The sequence below is a fragment of the Nilaparvata lugens genome, chromosome 13, assembly GCF_014356525.2.
Source record: "Nilaparvata lugens isolate BPH chromosome 13, ASM1435652v1, whole genome shotgun sequence".
In the NCBI taxonomy this organism is placed as follows: Eukaryota; Metazoa; Arthropoda; class Insecta; order Hemiptera; family Delphacidae; genus Nilaparvata; species Nilaparvata lugens.
Window position 1 is genome coordinate 13,017,702 of NC_052516.1, and position 24,722 is coordinate 13,042,423.

The window sequence follows — 24,722 nt, forward strand, 5'->3', positions numbered from 1 at the left end:
GTAAAGTAAACTTTTTATAAGTCTAGTTTACAGTATTACGTGTATGCTAAGAGTTATCATTCAGGCCTTTTCCTTCAACAATACCCAATAGCCGAGAGCGTTAAGGCGTAACTCAACTGAACTCAGCTCAGTGAGTTACAAACACGATCTAGGTTCGAATCTCGGTCAATGACATTTTTTTTGTCGATGAATTTCGACTTTTATTAGCTATTTTTTATATTAGTTACCATAATTTAAATTTCAATCAATTTTTTAGATATATTTTGAGACAAAACTGTGAAATATGCAATTATATTAATTTTTCATCACATTATTTCAAAATAGTAATGAAAATTCTATTCATCCATCTATCCATGAGATATTGCACCGGGCGCAAAGCGCGAGCTATAAAAATTCAAACAATTATTCGAAATATTAATAGTATAAAAATATGGTCACTATTGTAAATTATTAATTAGTAACATTGAAATTAATTGACAGTAAAAGTTGTCATAACCAAGATTCAAACTATCAAAATAGGCTGTTTGAATTTTATTAATTTTTCAATTTCTTATAAATATTGGGAAGTTTTTTTTTTTGGGTGTGGCGAAAAATAGCGTTCGCAACACGGGCAAAAATGTTTTTCCGGCTCTCAAACGCTTCAAGTTCTCGACTTCGTCTCGAACTTGAAAACCGCGATCTCGAGCCGGAAAACGTACATTTTCGACCCTAGGTGCGAAATATACTATTATCTCAATCATGAAAATGTATTATTACATCTTTAGAAAACATATTTTCTTGACAAATGAAATATGATTAACTATTTTCAACAATAATGAACAGTTGAATTGATGAGATATTCCAGTATCAGCTGTTTGGGTGGCAAGGCTGAGATCTGGCAACCTTTTTCTCCCATCTTCCTACACTGCCATTATAACGTGCACCTCACTATATTTAATATAAATGGACTAAATTTCAGTAAAGTTTAATCATAACCCTATTTTGGACTTTTAAAATGTTATGTAGGCCTAATGTAAATTTGGGAGAGAAATGCTCGGCTACAAGGAGTATCCTTAGTTTTCCTATCCCGAATAGTGCTTTCTCGTAAAAATAATAAATAATGTGTAATGTTGCTTTTTGTAATATTTTAATAAATAAATAAATCATTCCAAAAAAAATTCTCAAAAAATGTAAATTTCTACCGAGAAAAAATATCAACAAAAATTTTCAAAAAAGAATCCACAAAATTAGTTTTTCAAAGTTTTCTTTTCAATTTTCTTTCTCAAATAATACTAAATTTGTAGCGATAAGAATGGGCGGTGGGCAATGGGCAGTGACTCACCAGACAGACGTGCGTGGTCGGCATGCTGCGACAGACTGCGCCTGGCCGCTTGAAGCGCCTGAACACCGCCTTGTGCGCCCTGAGCCGCCAGAAGTTGCGGCAACAGCTGGTCGCACAGACCCTGGCCTCCGGCACCTACACCTCAAAACAACAAACAAACAAACTATAATAACACTGTAGGCAATAATATTAATAATAATACTAGACTAGCATTCAAGTGGAGGCAGAATGCAACAGGTATCACATTCAACATTCAAGGTACATCTTAAGGAGAAAAATGAGCTAGAAGAAGACGAAGAAGAAGAGGAAGCAGAAGGCAGGAGAAGAAGAAGAAGCAGGAGGAAGAAGAAGAAGCAGAAGGATGGAGAAATAGAAGCAGGAGGAAGAAGAAAAAGAAGAAGAGGCAGGAGGAAGAAGAAAAAGAAGAAGAGGCAGGATGAAGAAGAGGACGAAGAAGAAGAAACAGGAGGAAAGAGAAGGAGAAGCAGAATGAAGAAGAAGAAGTAAGAGAAGAAGAAAAAGAAGAAGAGAAGCAGAAGCAGGGAGAATTAGAGGGAGAAAAAGAAGAAGGAGAAGCAGGGTGGTTAAGAAGAGGAAGAAATGGAGAAAGTAGAAGATGAAGAGAAGCAGGAAGAGAGAGAAGAAGAGGGAGAAGAAGCAGAATGGTGAAGAAGCAGGAGGAGAGAGAAGAAGAAGCAGTAAGAAGAAGATTGAGACGAAGAAGAAGAAGGAGAAGAAGAGGAAAGAAAAGTAGAAAGAACAACAAGACAAGAAGAAGAAGAAGCAGGAGGAAGCAGGAGGAAGAAAACTAAGAAGAAGCAGGGAGAAGAGGAGGAATTGGGAGAACAAGAAGCAGCAGGTAGAAGAAGAAGAAGAAGACGAATACGAGAAAAGAGGAGAAAAGTAAGAAGAACAACAACAGAATAAGTAGATGCAGGAACAAGAAGATAAAGAGAGAAGAAAAATAAGAAAAGGTAGGAAGAAAACGATTGAGAATTATTTTAAGTCATTCTTTTCAACTCTTTATTATTATTAACACAGAGAGAGAGAGAGAGAGAGAGTGAGAAAGAGGAAAAACCGATAATGTTTAGAAAGGAAGTAGAAGGAGCAGATTGTGGATAAAAAGAAAGGGAAGGAAAATGAGAAGGCTCTTCTTCTCCTTCTGTGGCTTGTATCACTCTCACTCTTAAGGGTTGTGTGGTAGAGAGGACCAGGAGTCCTAACTCTGCCCTAATAAAGGCATATAACTCCCTTTCTCTTTTTTCTCTCTGTCCTCATGGTCCTTAAAACAATTCCGCTAGGGAGCGAATTTATAAAAACCTATCTTTACAGCTCTGTAACTCCTCAATTTTTCAATATAAATGCTTATAAACTATTCCATGTGATGGAAAAATTTGTTATCTAGAAGAATGGTCCTTACAAAAATTCAGCTAATACGTATGTTTTAGGAGTTATTATTGGAAAATCAAACAAAAATAGAGAAAAACTTATATAATCCCATCTTTACAGCTCTAAAACTCCTTCATTTTCCATTAAAAAAACTTGAAAATGATTCCATGTGATACAAAAATTTGTTATCAAAAAGAATGGTCCTATGAAATTTTCCTCTACGACGCATGGTTTAAAAGTTATAAATAAATAACTGAGGAGACTACAGTTTTTCCAGCTCTTTGAACTCATGAAATCTCTCAGACCAAGCCTTACAAGGCAAAAGCTGGCAAAATTGAAAAATGGAACGCTCGCGCTGCCTGGTGCAAGAACTTCGAACTAGCGTACTAGATTGCTGCACGTATGCCCTATCTAGCGGCAGAAAAAGTAACTAGAATCGCTTGTGCATGACATGTCCCCGATTTTTCCAAGATTATACCTTTACCGTTCATCCTATCAAAAAATGTGAAGAGACAGAATTTGTAGAGAAAATAACGAACTACAAGAATCATATATTAAAAAACAAAATCCATCAACTGTGAGCATGGAATTAGATAAAATAAACTGAAAAAATTGAAGCATCGGTACCATGCTTTGTTGAAAGTATAATTATTGCAACTCAACCTTGATAAATCAAGGGTGATGAAACATACAGCCTTGTAGACTATTCTATTTTATATAAATTTTGTCCAGTACAAATTTTTGAAATAATAACCGGTATGGCCACAATATGAAGAGAACTGTAGACAAGTTTAAGGCAGAAAAAGTGACTTAAAATCTTAAAATCATACAAAAATGACATGTTCCTAGTTTTTTCAATATTACGGCTTTACCGTTCATCCTATCAAAAAATGTCATAGAACATAAATTGTAGAGAACAAAACGATCTACAAGACGCATATATTTAGTTATTGCTGGTGTTAATTATTAAGGCGGGTACACCGTACGAATGCCCCACTATTGAAAAAGTTGAAATCACACAAAAATGACATGTCTTCAGTTTCTTCCAGATTACTGCTTTACCGTTCACCCTACCAAAAAATGTCATAGGACATAATTTGTAGAGAATAAAACAAGCTCGAAGAATCATCTATTCAATTATTATTAGTTTCAAAATTGAGGCGGGTACACACCGTCCAAAGGTCCGGATCCAGTCTCTCCGTTGGGCAGTGAAGGGTTGGTGTAGTCACGTGACTTGTCGTTGTTGTATTTGACATTCAGACTGGACAGCTTTGAGTATTCAATGCGCAGAGTGCAGCACGAGTTGTAGATGTTCTGGCCATCCAACGACTGTAACAAACAAAACAAAGTTGATTATTAGATTTGCTGAAAAAATATGGACAACATCAGATTTTGAAATGTTGATTCTTTACTCAACTCAAATCATTTTCTCATTTCCTACCAAGCATCTATTACTCATCTCTGAACTCTCTGCCAGTGAGGTCCACGTTGTAATGACAGTATTTGATTAACAGTGATGTTGCTATCCTTGTATATCATTCGACAATGCAAATAGCGCTATCCTTTACTAGCCAAGCAATGTTGGAGAAATCGTTTTTCAACACTGTAGAAATATAACTCATTAACAAAGCATTTAATCAGAATTATCAAAATTTATTATTCAATCATTGAAAAGCTGTAGATATTAGGAGAGGCAGTGACAAGGCAGAGAATCGGCTACGCTGTTCTCATAGACTTCATAGTTTACTATTAAATCATTAAAAAATATATTATCTTCTCAAGGAATATATTTGATTAATTTTTTTTCAGATATAACGGTATCAGCTATTCTCTATAGAAAGCAGTGGCAAGGCAGAGAATCGGCTACGCCGTTCTCTTATCTACCGTTAAAAAGTGGACCTGACTATAGACATTCATTTTTTCTCATTTTCTTCTTATTGTCACCTCACAAACACTCATTACCTCACTCACTCTCTCTCTCTCTCTCTCTCTCTCTCTCTCTCCTCTCTCTCTCTCTCTCTCTCTCTCTCTAGTCATCTAGTCACTCTCTCACTCTCTCCTCATTTTCACGCTTGACAAGTAGTAGTACAAACACACGCGGCAAAAGAGCACAACAAAGTGGAATAAGATTAAAAATTTCAATTTGATGCAGGCACAGGCGCAACACAAGCTCTATCCGCCAGATCAAAGGAAAGAAGGATACCTTTGCTTGCCAACAGAGGAGCGAAAAATAAAGAGAGAAAGAGGAAAAAAGAGAAAAGAGCAACAGTAGAATGGGCGACAAATGAAGTTTGTCGAAAGAAAACAGAAAATAAAGCAGAGCATTTGAATTGAAAAGCCTGAGGATAATGGGAGAGATTCAATCGACAATGGACAGATTACAAACTGTGAGCTTTTTTCTTTGAAATGTGGGTGGGTTTTTTGAGGGAAGGGTTGAAACCCTTCAGGGCTGATAGAAGGGGTAAGAAGATATGTGAAGGGGAAAAGGGGAAGAGAAAGAGAGTGAGGAAAGGTGACAAAGGGAGAAAGGAGGAGAGGAGGTAGGAAGGTAGGAGCGAGAGAAGGGTTAAGGAATGTAGAGAGAAAGGGATGAGATGAAATGTGAAAGGGAAAAAAGGAAGAGAAAGCGGAAAAAGAGAGATTGATTGATTGATTGATTGAGTACTTTATTTATGTAGATTACAATATATACTGGCTTATACACTTATATACAATAGCTTACAATACAAGGATAGAGAGGAAGGGAGAAATGAAAGAAGAAGAAGCGAGATAGATTACACATGATTGATACAATGTTTGGACAAGAAATTGGAAAGAAGAACAAAAACTATATAAAAACTGAAAAATTGTAAAACAGGGTACAAGAGGAAAGAGTTTGCCGATTCTCAGCCTTGCCACTGTCTTCTATAGAGGATAGCTAATACCGGTATATCTTATGTAATATCAACTGTTCATTCTAGTTTAAAATGATCAATTGGACCCTATATTTAATCAGTCAAGAAAATATACTTTCCACTGATTAAAAATCAAATTTTCATCATTGAGATTAAATATTAATCATATCTCTGCATTGTTAAAAAACGTTCAAGCAACGATGTGAAGGTAAACAAGGATAGCGCTATCTGCTTTGTCTGCAGATAGACAAGGATAGCAACACCAATTTTAATCAAATACTGCCATTATAACGTGGACTTCACCTTAGAACCAAACATAAAATTCATTCGTTTTGGTAAGATAAAAAATAAAACATTTATAAGCCGCATAGCATTAAAGTTCTATCTCCAGATATCCATATCAACTGAGCAAATAATTGAAATTCATTCTTCTATCTTTGGAATCCCTTTATAAAAATGAAACTTGAAACTCATATCTTTGTAATTCCTATGTCAACTACAGTATGAATAGGAAAAATAATTGAAATTTTGGTTTGTCTCTTTGTAAGTTTGTTATCAACAGAATGTATGAAGGGAAAAATAATTGGATCGTATGTTTCTGATAGAAGGAAACAAAGAAAGATGAATCCTAGTTGAATTTAATTGAAAAATTGGAAACAGTTGTTTTCTTGTAGAGTGAGATAGCAAATGAAAACCGTGTCGTGTACAGAGAAAGACTGGATTACCTCCAAAAATGTTTCCGAAAATAATCCTTGTATAATTTCTGGAGAAGATAGAAGATATAGGTTGATATCTCCAATATCAATATAAATTATAATCCGTAATCTCACAATATACAGTATAATCCTTATGTTATTGATGGCGCATAGAGAGAGAGAGAGAGAGAGAGAGAGATTTGAACTTGAATTCAATTTTATTAATCAAGTGTGTGAGTGTAGTATTAAAGTAGGATTTAGGTAACAAGATATATTGAAACGGTTGTTGAAACATTTACTGCAAGAAGAAGAAGAAGAAGACAGGAGAAGAAGATGTAGAAGAAGAAGAAGGAGAAGAAGAAGAAGAAGAAGAAGAAGAAGAAGAAAAAGAAGAAGAAGAAGAAGAAGAAGAAGAAGACGATTGAAGAAGAAGATGTAGGGGAAGAAGAAGAAGACAGGACAAAAAGATGTAGAAGAAGAAGAAGGAGAAGAAGAAGAAGAAAAAGAAGAAAAGAAGAAGAGGAGGAAGAAGAAGATGTAGGAGAAAAAGAAGAAGAAGACAGGAGAAGAAGATGTAGTAGAAGTAGAAAAAGAAGAAGAAGACAGGAGAAGAAGATGTAGAAGAAGTAGAAAAAGAAGAAGAAAGACCAACAAAGCAAAATCAGATGAAGACAAAAATGAAGGTGGAAATGAATGGATAAAGTTATCAATAAGATGGATCAACTCGCACAAATCTATGAACAACAAATTACAGATAAATCAATGGCAGATGATAATTTATACGCTGCTGGGATATTAGCACAGGGGAAAAATGATAAATGTCAAAATAGGCACAAAATAGAATACGATACATAATATAACCCCAATATATTCCAAATTTAAATACCCCATTACATGGTGTTAGGCGTCGTTCTCATGAGAAAGAGTTTATTAATTGACAAGATTAGCCTTCAAATTATCTATTGACATTTTCATTTCAGGTCATTATCATAATTATTATATTCTGTGTTTGATCTCGTATAATTATGTCCCCTATTCTCTCAACGTACAGGGTAAATATGATAATTGTTATTATTGTTATATTGAGATGAGTAGCTCTAGTTCTAGTGACTCTGAACAATCACCTAGTGAATTCGAGGTTTCATTATTACGTTTACCTATTGATTTAAAAGTAAAATCTCTGGATAAATCAGAATTATTAGAGCTAGGCAAACAGTTAGGTATTCACATCCCTCAATCTGTTAATATTGAATACTTGAGATTCGCTGTTGACTTGGCAAAAAAAGTTTGTATTTATGTGGACCACGATTCAGGAGCTAGAGATGCTCTAAGTCGATTACTTAAGTTAGGGTCCCTGTCTCAACGCGATCGTATTATCTTCCCTATGTTAGCCGATTACGAGCGAATAGTAGGCAAGCTAGGCAGAAATCAAGAACACATCTACGACACAGTAGCTCCCGATAACTTAGCAAATATCCTAATTCCAGAAAATAATATGGCAGGGAATGATAAAAGACCCTTTGCGAAACCGAAAGCTATGGGGGTACAAAGAGTGAAGACTTCAACGAGTGGTTGAAAACCTTCAATAGGGCAGCAAAAATAAATAAGTGGGATGAGGATGATAAAATCTTGTATTTACCCCTCTACCTCAAGAAAACAGCATTGGCAATTTTCGACATATTTTCGGATAAAAATGAAAACGCGACATTTCTTGATGCAGTAGGCCACTTAAAAAGTAAACTTGTAGACCCTGTTCATGAAGAGACAACCAGACAAAAACTCGAAAACAGAAACAAATTACCAACAGAAACATACACAGAATACACAGCAGATATAATAAAACTTTGTCACATTCTTGAGCCTCAAATGTCAGAGAAAAGAATAGTAGGATATGTTTTGAGAGGCTTAGACGTAGGAGCATTGCAACATGTTGCTTTCATGGACAATGCATCAGTTGAAGATTTAGAGAAAAATCTCGCCAAATATGAAAGATCTCGCTTCCTTCTAGACAAAAAGTTAGGAATGCATAATGCTTCAATCGAACAGCCTGTCCAAAAAATAAATGTAGTAGATACTTTAGAGAAGAAATTGAACGATCTGAGTATTGTGGTGAAAAATTTGAGTAGAAATGTAGGTCAATTGTTAAAAAACGTTCAAGCAACGATGTGAAGGTAAAAAAGGATAGCGCTATCTGCTTTGTCTGCAGATAGACAAGGATAGCAACACCAATTTTAATCAAATACTGCCATTATAACGTGGACTTCACCTTAGAACCAAACATAAAATTCATTCGTTTGGTAAGATAAAAAATAAAACATTTATAAGCCGCATAGCATTAAAGTTCTATCACCAGATATCCATATCAACTGAGCAAATAATTGAAATTCATTCTTCTATCTTTGGAATCCCTTTATAAAAATGAAACTTGAAACCCATATCTTTGTAATTCCTATGTCAACTACAGTATGAATAGGAAAAATAATTGAAATTTTGGTTTGTCTCTTTGTAAGTTTGTTATCAACAGAATGTATGACGGGAAAAATAATTGGATCGTATGTTTCTGATAGAAGGAAACAAAGAAAGATGAATCCTTGTTGAATTTGATTGAAAAATTGAAAACAGTTGTTTTCTTGTAGAGTGAGATAGCAAATGAAAACCGTGTCGTGTACAGAGAAAGACTGGATTACCTCCAAAAATGTTTCCGAAAATAATCCTTGTATAATTTCTGGAGAAGATAGAAGATATAGGTTGATATCTCCAATATCAATATGAATTATAATCCGTGATCTGACAATATACAATATAATCCTTATGTTATTGATGGCATAGAGATAGAGAGAGAGTGAGAGAGAGAGAGAGAGTGAGTGTAACTGGAGCGATGGGAAAATATTACAGATTCTTTTTTGTTGAACTTGAATTCAATTTTATTAATCAAGTGTGTGAGTGTAGTATTACAGTAGGATTTAGGTAACAAGAGATATTGAAACGGTTGTTGAAACATTTACTGCAAGAAGAAGAAGAAGACGATAGAAGAAGATGATGTAGGGGAAGAAGGGGAAGAAGAAGAAGAAGAAGAAGAAGAAGAAAGAAAAAGAAGAAGAGGAAGAAGAAGAAGAAGAAGACGATTGAAGAAGAAGATGTAGGGGAAGAAGAAGAAGACAGGACAAAAAGATGTAGAAGAAGAAGAAGGAGAAGAAGAAAAAGAAGAAAAGAAGAAGAAGAGGAGGAAGAAGAAGATGTAGGTGAAAAAGAAGAAGACAGGAGAAGAAGATGTAGTAGAAGTAGAAAAAGAAGAAGAAGACAGGAGAAGAAGATGTAGAAGAAGTAGAAAAAGAAGAAGAAAGACCAACAAAGCAAAAACAGATGAAGACAAAAATGAAGGTGAAAATGAATGGATAAAGTTATCAATAAGATGGATCAACTCACACAAATCTATGAACAAAAAATTACAGATAAATCAATGGCAGATGATAATTTATACGCTGCTGGGAAATTAGCACAGGGGAAAAATTATAAATGTCAAAATAGGCACAAAATAGAATACGATACAATGAACACCTGAAGGAGGCGGGAGGAGACCAGTAGAAATGGTAGCAACAAAGTTCTATAGTGAGGTCCACGTTATAATGGCAGTGGAAAAAAGATAGGAAAACAACGTTGCCGATCCTCTGTCTTGTCAATGCCTTCTATAGACGGTAGCTGATACAGGTTTATTGATGTAATATTAACTGTTCAATCTCCTTTGAAGTAATCAATCATAGTTCATTAAGCAAGAAATGATATTTTTCAATTATATGAATTTACATGATTAGGATGATATATTTTGTTAATCAATATTAATTCTACATTGTTAAAAGACGATCTGGCAACAGAGCAAAGCAAGAAAGAGATAGCGCTATCGGCTTTGTTGAATGATAGACAAGGATAGCAATACCATTGCTAATCAAACACTGCCATTATAACGTGGACCTGACTATAGTAACAAAACCAAAAGCAAGCAAAAACAACTTCAGCTGCGGTTTTGCCTGTTCGGAGGAGGAAAGTAAAACAGAGACAAACTGATGTATGAAGATCATTATAGAAGAGAGAGGGAGTCAGAAAGAGAGAGGGAGAGAGAGAGAAGTACAATGAGATGAATATTGTTTCAGTTTTTAGCCTCACAATATTCTGTAGTGAGGTATTTTGTATTTGTGGTAACTACTGAAAAGTTTGTTTGCTAGGTGAGGAGAGAGATTTTGGGAGGGGAAGGAGAGTGAGAGGGAGTGAGTGAGAGAGAGAGAGAGAAAGAGAAAGATAGGACTACAGAGAAAGAGGAAATACCATGAGATGAATTGTTTTAGTGTTGAGCTTCACTAGTTGAGAGAGAGACAGATAGAGATAGATAGATAGCGAGAGAAGGGTGAGAGTAAGAGAGAGAGAGAGAGAGAGAGAGAGAGAGAGAGCGTGAGCAAATGTTAGCAGAAGTTTTGAAGTGAAAGAAAAACAGGATGAGGTGAAACCGCATGGAAAGCACTTGAGTTTTGCCAGGCATTTAGAAAACACGATTGTTTTTCTCTCATTGTTTTCACTTTGGCCGTAAACGCCGTAAAAATTATGCCACTCCAGTGTATTGTGTTGAATGGTCTCTATAGTGAGGTCCACCTTACAATGGCAGTGGAGAAAGATAGGGAACAACGTTGCCGATTCTCTGCCTTGCCACTGCCTTCTGTAGAGGATAGCTGATGCAATATTAACTGCTCATTCTTGTTAAAAATAATCAATTACATTTTATTCGCTAGGAAAAAATATTTTCCTCCACCTACTGTCTAAAGTACTTACTTTACTCCCTGAAACTAAAGTGTCACTTTTTCGCTCTCGGTAGTAAAAAACAGAAAAACTCCCTAGGGAGTAAAAGTGACTCCATTTAAATAACATGGGGAGCATCTCTATTTTGAAACTTACATTGTAATAGGTTAGAAGGTCTAAGCTCAGATGAGAAAGCATAATAGAGGTGTCTGTCATTGAGTCAACTGAATTCAATACCACAACCAGAAATTTGATCAACTCATGAAATATATGTTTGTATGATAATTATTATATTCTTAATATTAGTAGACAATAAAAATTTATACAATTTTTGAAATATTTTATTCTATTCAAAATACCAGCCAATAAATATTTTTGATCTGCAATTCAAATCTGAACCGCGTGATCTGGAGTCAGCCATTTTTGGTAGCCCAGCTGATATAATTGTTACACTTGGCCGATAGATAGCGCAATCAGCAGTGCCTATCAGACGACCGGTTTTTAGGTTATGTTGTTAGGAAACATTGTCACCAATACGTAAGTTATTAGAATGATTTAATTTGCAGTTTCTATAAAAAAATGTAGATGGAGGAAAAATGTTGTGTACATCACGAGCGAAAAATACTTTTTCTCCCTCAGGAAAATTGCTGCCCTCGGCTTCGCCTCGGGCTTCAAACTTTTTCCCACAGGGAGAAAAAGTCGTACTTTTCACTCTAGATATACAAATAACTATTTTCAAAGATTTTATAATGAGTTTTCATGATTGATATTCAATATTCTGTTAATTAATTATATTTCTACATTGTTGAAGAACGATCCGGTAACGTTGCGGAGGTAGAAAAGGATAGCGCTATCTGCTTTGTCGAATGATAGAGAAGGATAGCAACACAAATGCTAATCAAATACTGCCATTATAACGTGGACCTCACTATAGTCTATACTTTAAGTATGGGAAATTTGAGAACGAATTGAGTAGGTTATGTTTTCATAGAGTAGATAGGGGGGTTTGGAAGTAAGAAGTATAGAGATACCTCAAAACCTGAGCTAAAGCAACCACACAATTACCAATATCTCGCACACTAAATATAATGAGGGGAAAAACCACAATTAAGATTTCACCCCATAAAAAATAATACTACAAAGCCCAGTGAAAAAAGCATACCGAGTTCAGAAGTGATTCGTTATCATTAACCTGACAGGCAACTGTTTACGCGAGGTTTATATAGGATGGATGGAGGTAGAAAGAGAAGGAGTGGAAAAAGAAGAACAAGAACAAGAACAAGAAGAAGGAGATGAAGTAGAAGAAAAGAGGAGAGAGAGGGGGGAAAGAGGGAGAGCTGATTAATTGCCGAAACTTTCTTAGCGTTTAATAGCAGTTTAATGCAACGTTAAAAATAGGGGGAAAATTGTCGGCAAATGTTTTTAAAAGGGTGTTTAAAAGACTTCCATTCTACTCGTTTTTGAGTCTTCTCTATGAATGGCTAATTTCATAGTAATTATCAACACCACAATATAATTGGATAAGCTAACTACACGCTAGAAAAATATGCGAAAGAATCATTTCATTGTTATAATACTTTCATAAAACATTCTTCCATGAATGGTTGATTTGGAAGGTGATTATCAATAATTCAGAATGAGAAACACACACAATAGACCATTTAATTTGGCAGGGGTGAGCAGGCAATGGAGCTTTTATTCATTGTTATAAACCAATAACTTTCACCAAATAGTTATTGTTCATTTTTATCATGTTTTATATTGTTTGAGAATGGAAATAAATTTATTTTGTCTTTGATTCTTTTATTAGTGTGTTTAATTTGAGAGAGTAATAATTGTCAACAAAGAATAGAATAAGAACAGGAAGGAATTTGAAAAAAGAATTTCTTGACTTTATGTACTAGATAAAATTAGGGTGATAGGCGTGCGTTCTTGCTTTCTAATATTGGAATTGTAATATGCGTTGATTTGTTATGAGTGGGATAACTGCTTAACATGAGTTATTTTCTTTCAATGAAACCGCATTATGGATTTAAAATGGACAGTGTAATTTCAAAAATTCTATTAGTGGAATTAATTTAGAATTGAACTTACCAGCTTAGCAGACTGGGCCGTGACCACGTCTGGGTATTGGATCAGGACTTGGAACGAATCTGAAAAATAAAATAATTATTTCAACATGCTATCATAGACTAACTAAACTCTGGTTAGATTTGAGATTTCAGACAGACTGGTTAGATATGTGATGCTATCCTTAAGATCAGATTCGAATAGACCTCTAGATCTCAGATATTAAAATCTAAGTCTAGAAAACAACCTCTTGAAAGCAGTTCGAAGCAAAACACAGCCAAGTCGCCGGCTTCTGATTGGTTTCTCTTCACCAATCGGAAGCTAGCCACGTATTTGGAACACGCCTCAAAAAGGCCAACCACCAATCACAAGCCAGAAGCTTCTAGAACTCTCCATCTTGTTAGAGAGTTAGTGGGGAGGATATTTTTAATATTCTTTCCGAAGAATGGACATTGATCCAAAGCTCCGCCAATTTATGTAGATGCATAACAATATGATTATTATCTATAGTTATTATATTACAAATTGCTTTTTCATATCATATACAGTTCAATAATTATTTTCTTAGTCTATATTATGTAAATTCATCTATAATTTTGCTGTATTGTAAGCTATTATATATAAGTGTATAAGCCAGTATATAATGTAATCTACATAAATAAAGTACTCAATCAATCAATCAATCTTGTTAGCCAATAAAATTGCTTCAAGTTCATTACTCATTTTGAGCTGTTCTGTATTTTCAATAGACTTCTTGTTAATTTATGCACTAGTATAATTATGAAGACTATTAGGCTACCCTGTTTCTTTGAGTAAACTGACAATAATTTATTGTCAATATTACGGTAAGTATTCCTGACCAGCAATTAGGAGGTACCGTGTTCGATTCCCGGACTGGCAATTTATTTTTGGATGGTAGCTCTCATCGAATTTCCATCTGGCTGTTAACCCTGTTGTCAATATGTGCAGTAGCAGCAGTATTCGGGGTCATTTACATAATTTAATTAGGATTTTCGTTTAATAATAATCAAGCATTTGAACAAATGCAATTTCTAATTTATTTTCATCAGTAAATTATATACTCACTGTTCTTGGTGAAAGTCACAATCTTCAGCACTTTGCCGAAACGTGAGAAAATCTGAAACAAAGAGAGAAAATATCTATTAGAAATTGCTACCATCAAACTGCCAAAACACTTGGATAAATATATAATTCGAACAAGGAATCCAAAGACAAATTAGAAATTGTTCTTCAGAACTTGAGTGAATTTATTAACATTAAATATATTCATACGGTGTCGTAATACCCTTATTACTTACTCAGGGCCGGCTTCCTAGCTCGGGATTTAGCTAAGTTCTAGACTTTAAGAAGAAAATTGGCTTTCCGAAATGGGGCGTAGTCCTAGTTAATCTTTGATTAAATGATATTCTGAAATGATTAATGAAATGATAATCTTTATTTTCTCATTTCTATAATTGGAAACGATCCTTGATTAAATAAAAGATTCAAAATAGCTTATACTTTACACTATTTTCTCTTTATTTTATTTTGAGTTCAATTTTCTAGTTTTTCGAAGTCCTATTATATTAAGCGAGCAATTTCTGTATATCTGTTTATATTTTTATATCTGGTTAGGCTATTTATGTTTAACAGATCTCGAAAACGGCTCTAACGATTTTCACGAAATTTGGAACATAGTAGGTTTATGATATAAAAATTCGATTGCACTATAGTGGGGTCCACGTTATAATGACAGTAGATGAAGATAAAAGAACAGCGTTGCCGTTTCTCTGTCTCAATTTATTATATTTATACATTGTCAAAAACAGATTTGGCATCATTGCGGAGCTAGAAAAGGATAACGCTACCTGCTTTGTCGAACGATAGACAAGGATAGCAACACCAATTTTAATCAAATACTGTCATAATAACGTGTACCTCACTATAGGTCTCATCATTGGGAAAACTCGCTGAACGACATTAAAAGGATAATTCATCCTTGACTGAAACAGCTGAGATTTTCGTCGTCTGTGGATGTACAAAGTGAGCGAGTGATTCTGTGGAAAATCAAAATATCGCATGCCCGAAATTCATAAGATGACATATAGCCAGTTGTGAAATATGAACATGATCATTTTAGAGAATAGTGTTCTGTTTATCAATAAATAAAAATAACGAGCGAAGCTCAGTGCTCCGATATTTTAATTTAAACGTAGGCTACGACTACACCCTGATTCGGAAAGCCAATTTTCTGACTCCAGCTATTTAAAGTCTTGAACTTAGCTAAATCCCGAGCTCGGAGACCGGTCCTTCGTTGTATAGGAAAGATGGCACGTATGCTATATTCTTACTATGGTAGTACAGATAGTAATAAATTGCTATATTACCTAAAAGCTCTATCAACTAAATATTTTTAATTTGTTTTTTGAAAATCTTCAAATCATCATTACTTTTCAAGATTTGAGGTAGCTTGTTATAAAATTCCTACCAATATAATCTGGTTTTTGTTCAAATAACCTACTATTGTGACCCATTATATGATAATCTGCTCTGTTTCGCGTATTATACTCATGAACATCTGAATTCTGGATCACACCACTCGTTTTCACATGCATTACAACTTCATATACATACAAAGATGGCACAGTTAATAGACCAAGCTTTTTAAATAAAGGCCTACAAGAGTCTAACCTATTCACTTTCTCTATACATCTGAGTGCCTTCTTTTGAATCTTAAACACCCTGTCCATATTTTGTTGAGATGAATTACCCCATACTAAAATAGCATACCTAATATGAGATAGTATAAGTCCATGGTAAGCAGTTAACAGTAGTTTTTTATCATTCAGCCTAGCAAGCTGCCGCAGGACAAATACCCAGATGATATCTTATTACATATCCTCTCAATGTAAGGATGCCATGTTAATTTCCTGTCCAATAAAATTCCAAGAATGCTACTTTCTCTTCTTGGTCTAATTCATTTTCCTCTACAAACACATTTATTTCTCTATCCTCTACTGAATTATATTTACTTTTGAATTGTAGGAATTGACATTTCTTACTATTATTGTTAATTGCCTTTGCTTCAAGAATTGGACAATTGACTGTACTCCAGTAAAAGCATTTATTTCTAGACTATCTAATAAATAATTGTTAAAGATAAGCGATGTGTCATCAGCAAACAACAGAGCTCTGTGATCTTTTAACTCTTTTGGTAATTGGTTCACATACAACAGAAACAGTAAGGGACCCAGAATTGAGCCTTGAGGTACTCCAGCCTGGACCTCCAGTTTTTGAGATTTAATTTTTACTATTTCATTCCCATCCACCTTGGTAAGCTCAACACACTGGTTTCTACCTATGAGATATGATTCAAACCATTTTAGTTCTATACCATTCACACCTACAGTTTTTAGTATTTCCAATAATATTCTATGGTTCACACAATCAAAAGCTTTGGATAAATCAAGAAATATTGCGGCTGCCTTCTCACCTGAATCTATTATATCTATTAGTCTTTCAACAAGGGATACTATTGCAGTCTTAGTAGATTTCCCTTTCTGGAACCCATGCTGTTCATCACATATGAAATTAATTTCTTCCAGGTGCATCAATAGCCTATTTAAAACTACTCTTTCAAAAATTTTACTTATTACATTTAGAATACTAATGGGTCTATAATTTTCAACTCTTTCAGAATCACCGCTCTTGAAAATTGGCAAAATTTTTCCTTGTTTCAGATCATCAGGGAAAATACCCTGCTCTAGTGAAGTATTAAGGAGATGCAATAAAGGGTCCAGTAATTCATTTTCACATTCTTTTAAAATTTTGCTTGAGACCCCATCCAATCCTACTGTTTTTTTGTTATTCAAATTTTTTATTATTCTTGACAACTCATCTCTTGATAATGGATGAAATTTAAATACCTTTTCAATTGGCTCAGCATTAATGTAGTTGTATTACAAGTATTAGTGTTCAGTGACTTTTGGAGATTATATGCAACCTGTTGATAATACTTATTGAAAAAGTTACAAATGTCTATACTATCATCCATATAATTTCCATGTTCATCGATTATCCTAGGGACATTAGTAACTGTATCTTTTTGAGCTGCTCTCCTATTTCTATTAATTACCTCCCAAACAGCAGAGTTAAAATTGGTACTAGTTGTTAATATTTCAGCTGTTTTCTTACACTTAGCTTTCCTCACTTCTTTTGCATAGTTTTTCTTTAGACATTTGTATTTGACTTCACTCGGAACATCCCTCACTAATTTAAATTCCTCATAAGCTTCCCTAACAATATTTCTTTGAGTAAGAATATCTTCAGTTATCCATTCATCTACTTTGTTTAATTTACTTTTTACTTTGACTTTTTTTATTGGACAGCATACACTAATGTGAAATCTTAGAGTATCAATGAATTGCTTATATTTGTAATTTAGGTTACAACTGTTATAAACACTACTCCAATTTTCTTGAAGCAGTTCCTGCTTCAAACAATTTATATTTCCTAGCTCATATTGCTGAATTTCTTTCACAAAAGTTTTTTTTCTGCTTGGATTCTGGCCCTGCAACTTAACATCTAAAATTTGATAGTTATGATCTGATAGATCTGAGCTACCTAACCTGACATTACAACCTTCTATATTTGTGAGGATATTATCAATAATTGTCTGTGAAGTTCGAGTTACTCTTGTATATTCGTGGACCTTATTTCTAAATTATTCATATTAATAATATCTCGAATATCCTCTGTCATTTTATCCTGCCTGGCAAAATCGGTATTGAAATCTCCTACTACTATAACATTTGTGAAACGAGCGGTTGTAATTTCCAAAAGTGTGTGGAGCAGCTCACAAAATTTTTGCCAGTCTCCATTTGGTGACCTATAGATACCTAACACTGCTACCTCAAATCGATCATCAATTTTAACCTTAGTCCCGTCACCTCTAATCCATCTCAACAGAAATCTCTTAACAAAATCCAGTTCATAAGTTTGGGTATGTTTAGCATTGCTAGTGAATATACATACACCACCACTTCTATGAGCTATTCTACAAAATTCTGATCTCAGTGAATAGCCTGGATGACCTTGAGGTTTTGTGAATGAAAGTCATACATAATTTCGCTCCTGGGTTTTGGAAGATTTGTGTTATAAATAGTCACGGATAAGTACAAATTTTGTATTAATTTCATTATTACGACTACACCCTGATTCGGAAAGCCAATTTTCTGACTGCAGCTATTTAAAGTCTTGAACTTAGCTAAATCCCGAGCTCGGAGACCGGTCCTTCGTTGTATAGGAAAGATGGCACGTATGCTATATTCTTACTATGGTAGTACAGATAGTAATAAATTGCTATATTACCTAATAGATTTATCGCATTTTTCAAGTACATAAACTTAAAACTTACTTTACACACAAATCCACTGAATCCTAACCCTTATAAGATAACCTCAATAAGAAAATTAAATTCTACATCCCTTAAATTCCAGCCCTTATGGAAACCACGCCCTCACCCTTGCAGCAATATTTTGCTCATCTAATGGCCCCGACGACATTCCTGCATCTCACTAAATCTCACAACTTGGGCTCACCGCTGACTAGTTCTCCAAACTTGGGGCAACACACCGCCGAAACACCACTTATGTAAATTACTTATTTCACTGATGACAGGCTCCACAAAAAGTTTCTCTCAACTTTTTCATCCTCACTCTCTCTCTCTCTCTCTCACAACCGCCCTCTCTCACACACGCTCACTCTCTCTCTCTTCTACCTGTGACTAAGCCATCAACAATAATTTAGGCCTGTCAACCCTTGAGTGTTGCTTAACTTTCTTCTACTCTTCTCTAACCGCAAAACTCACGCACTGTATATCTATACATATCCCAGCAGACAATCCACTACTTCAACACCTACCACCTTTGTAAATCTATATAGATGAACGGATGAGTATTTTACCTTAGTTTGTACATAGAAGTTAGTTCCTTATGGTTATCGTTCCCCTTAATACCGAAACTCTACACCCGTAGCTATTTTTAAGCTTAAGCTAGAACAATATAAGCTCAAAAAACTGAAGCTCTATAACTGTTGACATTCAAATCTCAAGCTATAAAATTGAAGGTCAATATCTATGAATAATAAACTTGATACTAAAACTATATATTGTATTACATTAAGCTAGCAATTTCTGTATTTATATATCTGGTGATTAAATAATTCAAAAAGGGTACTGAGATTTCTATTTTTCTTTCTATTTTTATATATCTGGTTATTTTTGTATCTGGTTATTTATGTTTAACGGATCTCGAAAACGGCTCTAACGATTTTCACGAAATTTGGAACATAGTAGGTTTATGATATAAAGATTCGATCGCTCTAGGTCTCATCCTTGGGAAAACTCGCTGAACGACATTAAAATGATAATTTATCCTTGGCTGAAACAGCTGTAAATAGTAAAAAAGTGAGTTTGTGAAAAATCAAAATATCGCATCCCCGAAATTCATGAGATGACGTATAGCAACTGTGAAATATAAACACGATCATTTTAGAGATCTGTTTATCAATGAATAAAAATAACGAGCGAAGCTCGGTGTCCCGATATTGTAGCATTATAAGCTTGATGTCCCGATATTGTAGCATTATAAGCTCGGTGTCCCGATATTGTAGCATTATAAGCTCGGTGTCCCGATATTGTAGCATTATAAGCTCGATGTCCCGATATTGTAGCATTATAAGTTCGGTGTCCCGATATTGTAGCATTATAAGCTCGGTGTCCCGATATTGTAGCATTAGAAGCTCGATGTCCCGATATTGTAGCATTATAAGTTCGGTGTCCCGATATTGTAGCATTATAAGCTCGATGTCCCGATATTGTAGCATTATAAGCTCGGTGTCCCGATATTGTAGCATTATAAGCTCGATGTCCCGATATTGTAGCATTATAAGCTCGGTGTCCCGATATTGTAGCATTATAAGCTCGGTGTCCCGATATTGTAGCATTATAAGCTTGATGTCCCGATATTGTAGCATTATAAGCTCGGTGTCCCGATATTGTAGCATTATAAGCTCGGTGTCCCGATATTGTAGCATTATAAGTTCGGTGTCCCGATATTGTAGCATTATAAGCTCGGTGTCCCGATATTGTAGCATTATAAGCTCGGTGTCCCGATATTGTAGCATTATAAGCTTGATGTCCCGATATTGTAGCATTATAAGCTCGGTGTCCCGATATTGTAGCATTATAAGCTCGGTGTCCCGATATTGTAGCATTATAAGCTCGATGTCCCGATATTGTAGCATTATAAGTTCGGTGTCCCGATATTGTAGCATTATAAGCTCGGTGTCCCGATATTGTAGCATTATAAGCTCGGTGTCCCGATATTGTAGCATTATAAGCTCGGTGTCCCGATATTGTAGCATTATAAGTTCAAGCTGTATAATACAAGCTAAGATAGGATAAGCTAGGATAAGATCTGAATATCTATTTAATATACTGTGCATATTATTCTATGGTCAACCTCAGTATCTGTAATACATATTCTCAAGCTCTATAGTGAGGTCCACGGAGGAAGATAGGATACTGTTCCCGATTCTCTGCCTTGCCACTGCCTTCTATAGAGGATATCTGTTACCAGTATATCTGATGTAATTACAACTCTTCATTCTTGTTTAAAATAATCAATTATATTCTATCCATCTTTTTGGTAGAGAGTTAGTGGGGAGGATATTTTTAATATTCTTTCCGAAGAATGGACATTGATATGGCCAAAGTTGCGCCAATTTATGTAGATGCATAACAATATAATTATTATCTATAGTTATTATATTACAAATTGCTTTTTCATATCATATACAGTTCAATAATTATTTTCTTAGTCTATATTATGTAAATTCATCTATAATTTTGCTGTATTGTAAGCAATTGTATATAAGTGAATAAGCCAGTATATATTGTAATCTACATAAATAAAGTACTCAATCAATCAATCAATCTCTGGGAGGGTTAAGTGTAAGAGAGGACCGACTGCGCCCTAACTTCACCCCGCTAGGTCAAAAATAAAGGCAGTCTTTCTATTCTATTCTTCCTCTCTCTCGAAGAAGAAGAAGAATAAAAAAAAGAAGAGCAGTGAGAGAGAAAATCATGTGTGAAATAGTTGACAAGAGCGGTTGATATTATTTACGACTTTAACTTGTCTATATATCCTCTGTTTAGATTCTTTACTTCTCTCCTGAGACTCAATCTTTTCTTCAACTTCTCCTTCTTCTTCTTCTCCTCCTCATCCTCCTCCTCTTCCTCCTCCTCTTCCTCCTCCACCTTCTTCTTCTCCTTCTCCTCCATCACATCCTCCTCTTCCGCCGCCTCATCCATCTTCTTCTTATTCTTCTCTTTCTTTTCCTCTTTTCACTCCACTTTCCGTTTCACCAGCTTCCCCACATCATACTTGTTCCTCTCTGAATCACTTTAGGCCGATTCCCGAACCGTCAATAAAGAGTGTTTTGGCAGTTTTTTTTTGTTTTGAGAAAGGCCTCATATCTTTTCTATTTGTGAACCAGGGGTTGAAGCCTTTGCCTTCTATCTCAAAGGGATGCATATCATCTATTTTGGGGCGTGAGGGCGGTTTACACGTCAAATTTGCCTGAAAAAGCACTTTGATTTGTAACGGATATATTTTGAGTGTGAAACTGCCTAGAGGGCTCTATATTGTTGCTAACATCTCGATTTACGATGCGGAATATCATACAGTGAGGTCCACGTTATAATGGCAGTGGAGAATGATAGGAGAACAGCGTAGCCGATTCTCTGCCTTGCCACTGCCTTCTATAGAAGATAGCTGATACTGGTCTAATGTAATATCAACTACTGTTCAATCTTGTTTCAAATATTATGTAAATTCATCTATGATTTTGCTGTACTGTAAGCTATTGTATATAAGTGTATAAGCCAGTATATATTGTAATCTACATAAATAAAGTACTCAATCAAGAAAAAATATTTTTCAATGATTTCATAATAAAGTTTCATAATCAAGATTGAATACTGTGTTAATTGATTGTATTTGTCCATAGTTAAGAACCAATCAGGCAACATTGCACAGCTCGAGAAGGATAGTGCTATCTGCTTTGTCGAATGATAGACAAGGATAACAACACCAATGTCAATCGAATACTGTCATTATAACGTGGACCTCAATATACCCAACACAACAGAGAATCCTAAACTGAGACACTCACTTTACATTGGCAGTAGGCCTCATAAGCAACATCAAAACTTCCCATTGAATCTGTACTGACAGTTTGAAACCCAGTTGAGGGTATTTGCTGAGGTATTTCCCCAGAGAGAGAGAGCAAAGCTGGGCGGGCGAATAGCTTGCTAAGGTGACAGCATTAGATGTATGGCAAGCATGCATGCTATTCATAAGGAACACTGCCACTTTCAAGTGAATGTCATACAGGGTGGGACGAAAATACGGATTTCTCCTGTTATAGCTGGTACAAGATATCAGAAGCTGCCATACAATCCATGAATTTCACTTTTCAAATCTCAAATACTTGCTAAGAAATAGGGGTAGGTTTCAATTCTATCCCCCAACAAGATTAACTTTCAAAAACTGTGTTGTAAGAAGGCTGTTCTGGAAAAATTGTAGGGAAGGCACCATCACATAGTTTCACTTTTTTACTTTCCTTGCCCTATTACCATAGGTAAGGAAAGTATTGCTTTCCGAAAAAAATTAAGGTACCCGAATTTCTAGATTTCTATACGTTTCAAGGCCCCCTGAGTCCATAAAAGTGGTTTTTGGGTATTGGTCTGTATGTGTGTGTGTGTGTGTGTGTGTGTGTGTGTGTGTGTGTGTGTGTCTGTGTACACGATATCTCATCTCCCAATCAACGGAATGACTTGAAATTTGGAACTTAAGGTCCTTCCCTTATAAGGATCCGACACGAACAATTTCGAACAAATCCAATCCAAGATGGCGGCTAAAATGGCGAAAATGTTGTCAAAAACAGGGTTTTTAGCGATTTTCTCGAAAACGGCTCCAACGATTTTGATCAAATTCATACCTAAATTGGTCATTGATAAGCTCTATCAACTGCCACAAGTCTCATATATGTAAAAATTTCAGGAGCTCCGCCACATCAATGCAAAGTGTGATTTTAGATTCCCGATTATCAGGCTTCAGATAAAATTTAAACAGAAAATTACAAGTGGAAAAGATTGAGCATAAAAATCTCTACAATTAATGTTCAGTGACATTTCCACTTAAAATTGTAAATAAGCTCGAAATTCGAGGAAATGTGTTTATCCAACAAAGCAAACTGTTGGCAACTGTTGATTCTATTAAATCATTCACTATGAAGAGATAGCAGACTACGTGTGTCTCCAGCGTTATAGTCCTGTCACCAGCTGGCAGATCTTTGAATAGTAGACTTGGTATGCGCGTGTACACTTGCGTCAGGTGATAAATTTTTATAACGGCAAGGAAAGTTGTGTGAGTGCGCCACACCAGATTTTTTCTTGGAACAGTCACAATAAGAACCATCTTCACACATTTCTATACTTCTATAGTTAGGTCCATTTTTCTTTTAATGTGATAATAATGTGAAATATCTGTTCTATTTTTGGTTTTGAATCATCTAAATTTGAAAATCTACTTTGTCAACATACTTAAGGACTGAAAATTGTAAAGTGAACAACTACAAGACTTGACCTATTTCGGACTATGTGTAACCTTACCTAAATTTGTTGAGGAATAGCACAAGGTTACCTTATTTTTTTCTCTCCCTATCACTTTGATGATGTATTGTATGAATGAATAAAGAATATTACAGAGTATTTGATTAACATTGATGTTGCTATCCTTGTCTATCATTCGACAAAGCAGACAGCGCTATCCTTTTCTAGCACTGCATCGTTCCTGGATGGTTTTCTAACAATGTAAAATTAAAAATTGATCAACAAAATATTCTATCTCAAATATGGAAATTTATTATAAATGATAATGATTGAAAAATATATGTTGTTAATGAGTAAAATAAAATTGATTATTTAAAACAAGAATGATCAGTTAATATTACATCAGATATACCGGTTTCAGCTATCCTCTATAGAAGGCAGTGACAAGGCAGAGAATCGGCAACGATGTTCTCCCATATTTATCCACAGTTATTATGAATTGGACCTTACTTTGGAACTTGATAAAAAATAAGAGCTTACTTCTACAGACTCAACGGGTTTGTCTTAACAGTTGACCAACTGTATCCATTTATATACAATTTAGAAATTTTTGTATTTTTCAATTTTGACCAAATGTATATTTCCTTCCTCTTCTATATCAAATGAAGGCTTAGGTTGTATATGTTGAGTTTTCTCTCTACAAAATATCACTCCGAAACTCAAGGGTTTGGAGTTATTGAGAAAAATGTGAACGATATGAAGCTTTCTGTTCTTCAACTAATGAGCAAAATACTTGAAATTGATTGAATATAATGAGTTATTCTATTATCCAAATAAATATCCTATAGAATTTATTTCTAATGTGCTATTAACTGAAAATTGAGAAAAAA

The 24,722-nt window shown here is 35.0% G+C and overlaps 1 protein-coding gene across 8 annotated transcripts in view; it reads right to left on the reverse strand.

The window, feature by feature from the left end:
- The window catches only part of LOC111056377 (polypyrimidine tract-binding protein 1), a 496,090-nt gene that overhangs the window by 41,483 nt on the left and 429,885 nt on the right, over positions 1-24,722 (reverse strand). For 5 of the 8 annotated variants that reach the window (XM_039439854.1, XM_039439857.1, XM_039439851.1 and 2 more), the window contains 4 exons: positions 14,241-14,292; positions 13,179-13,237; positions 3,883-4,039; positions 1,322-1,462 (listed from right to left, as the gene is read on the reverse strand). In XM_039439854.1, the coding sequence (XP_039295788.1) occupies positions 1,322-1,462; positions 3,883-4,039; positions 13,179-13,237; positions 14,241-14,292 (409 nt within the window). The remainder of the gene's footprint in view (positions 1-1,321; positions 1,463-3,882; positions 4,040-13,178; positions 13,238-14,240; positions 14,293-24,722) is intronic. The other 3 variants (XM_039439855.1, XM_039439858.1, XM_039439852.1) reach the window with 1 other exon arrangement.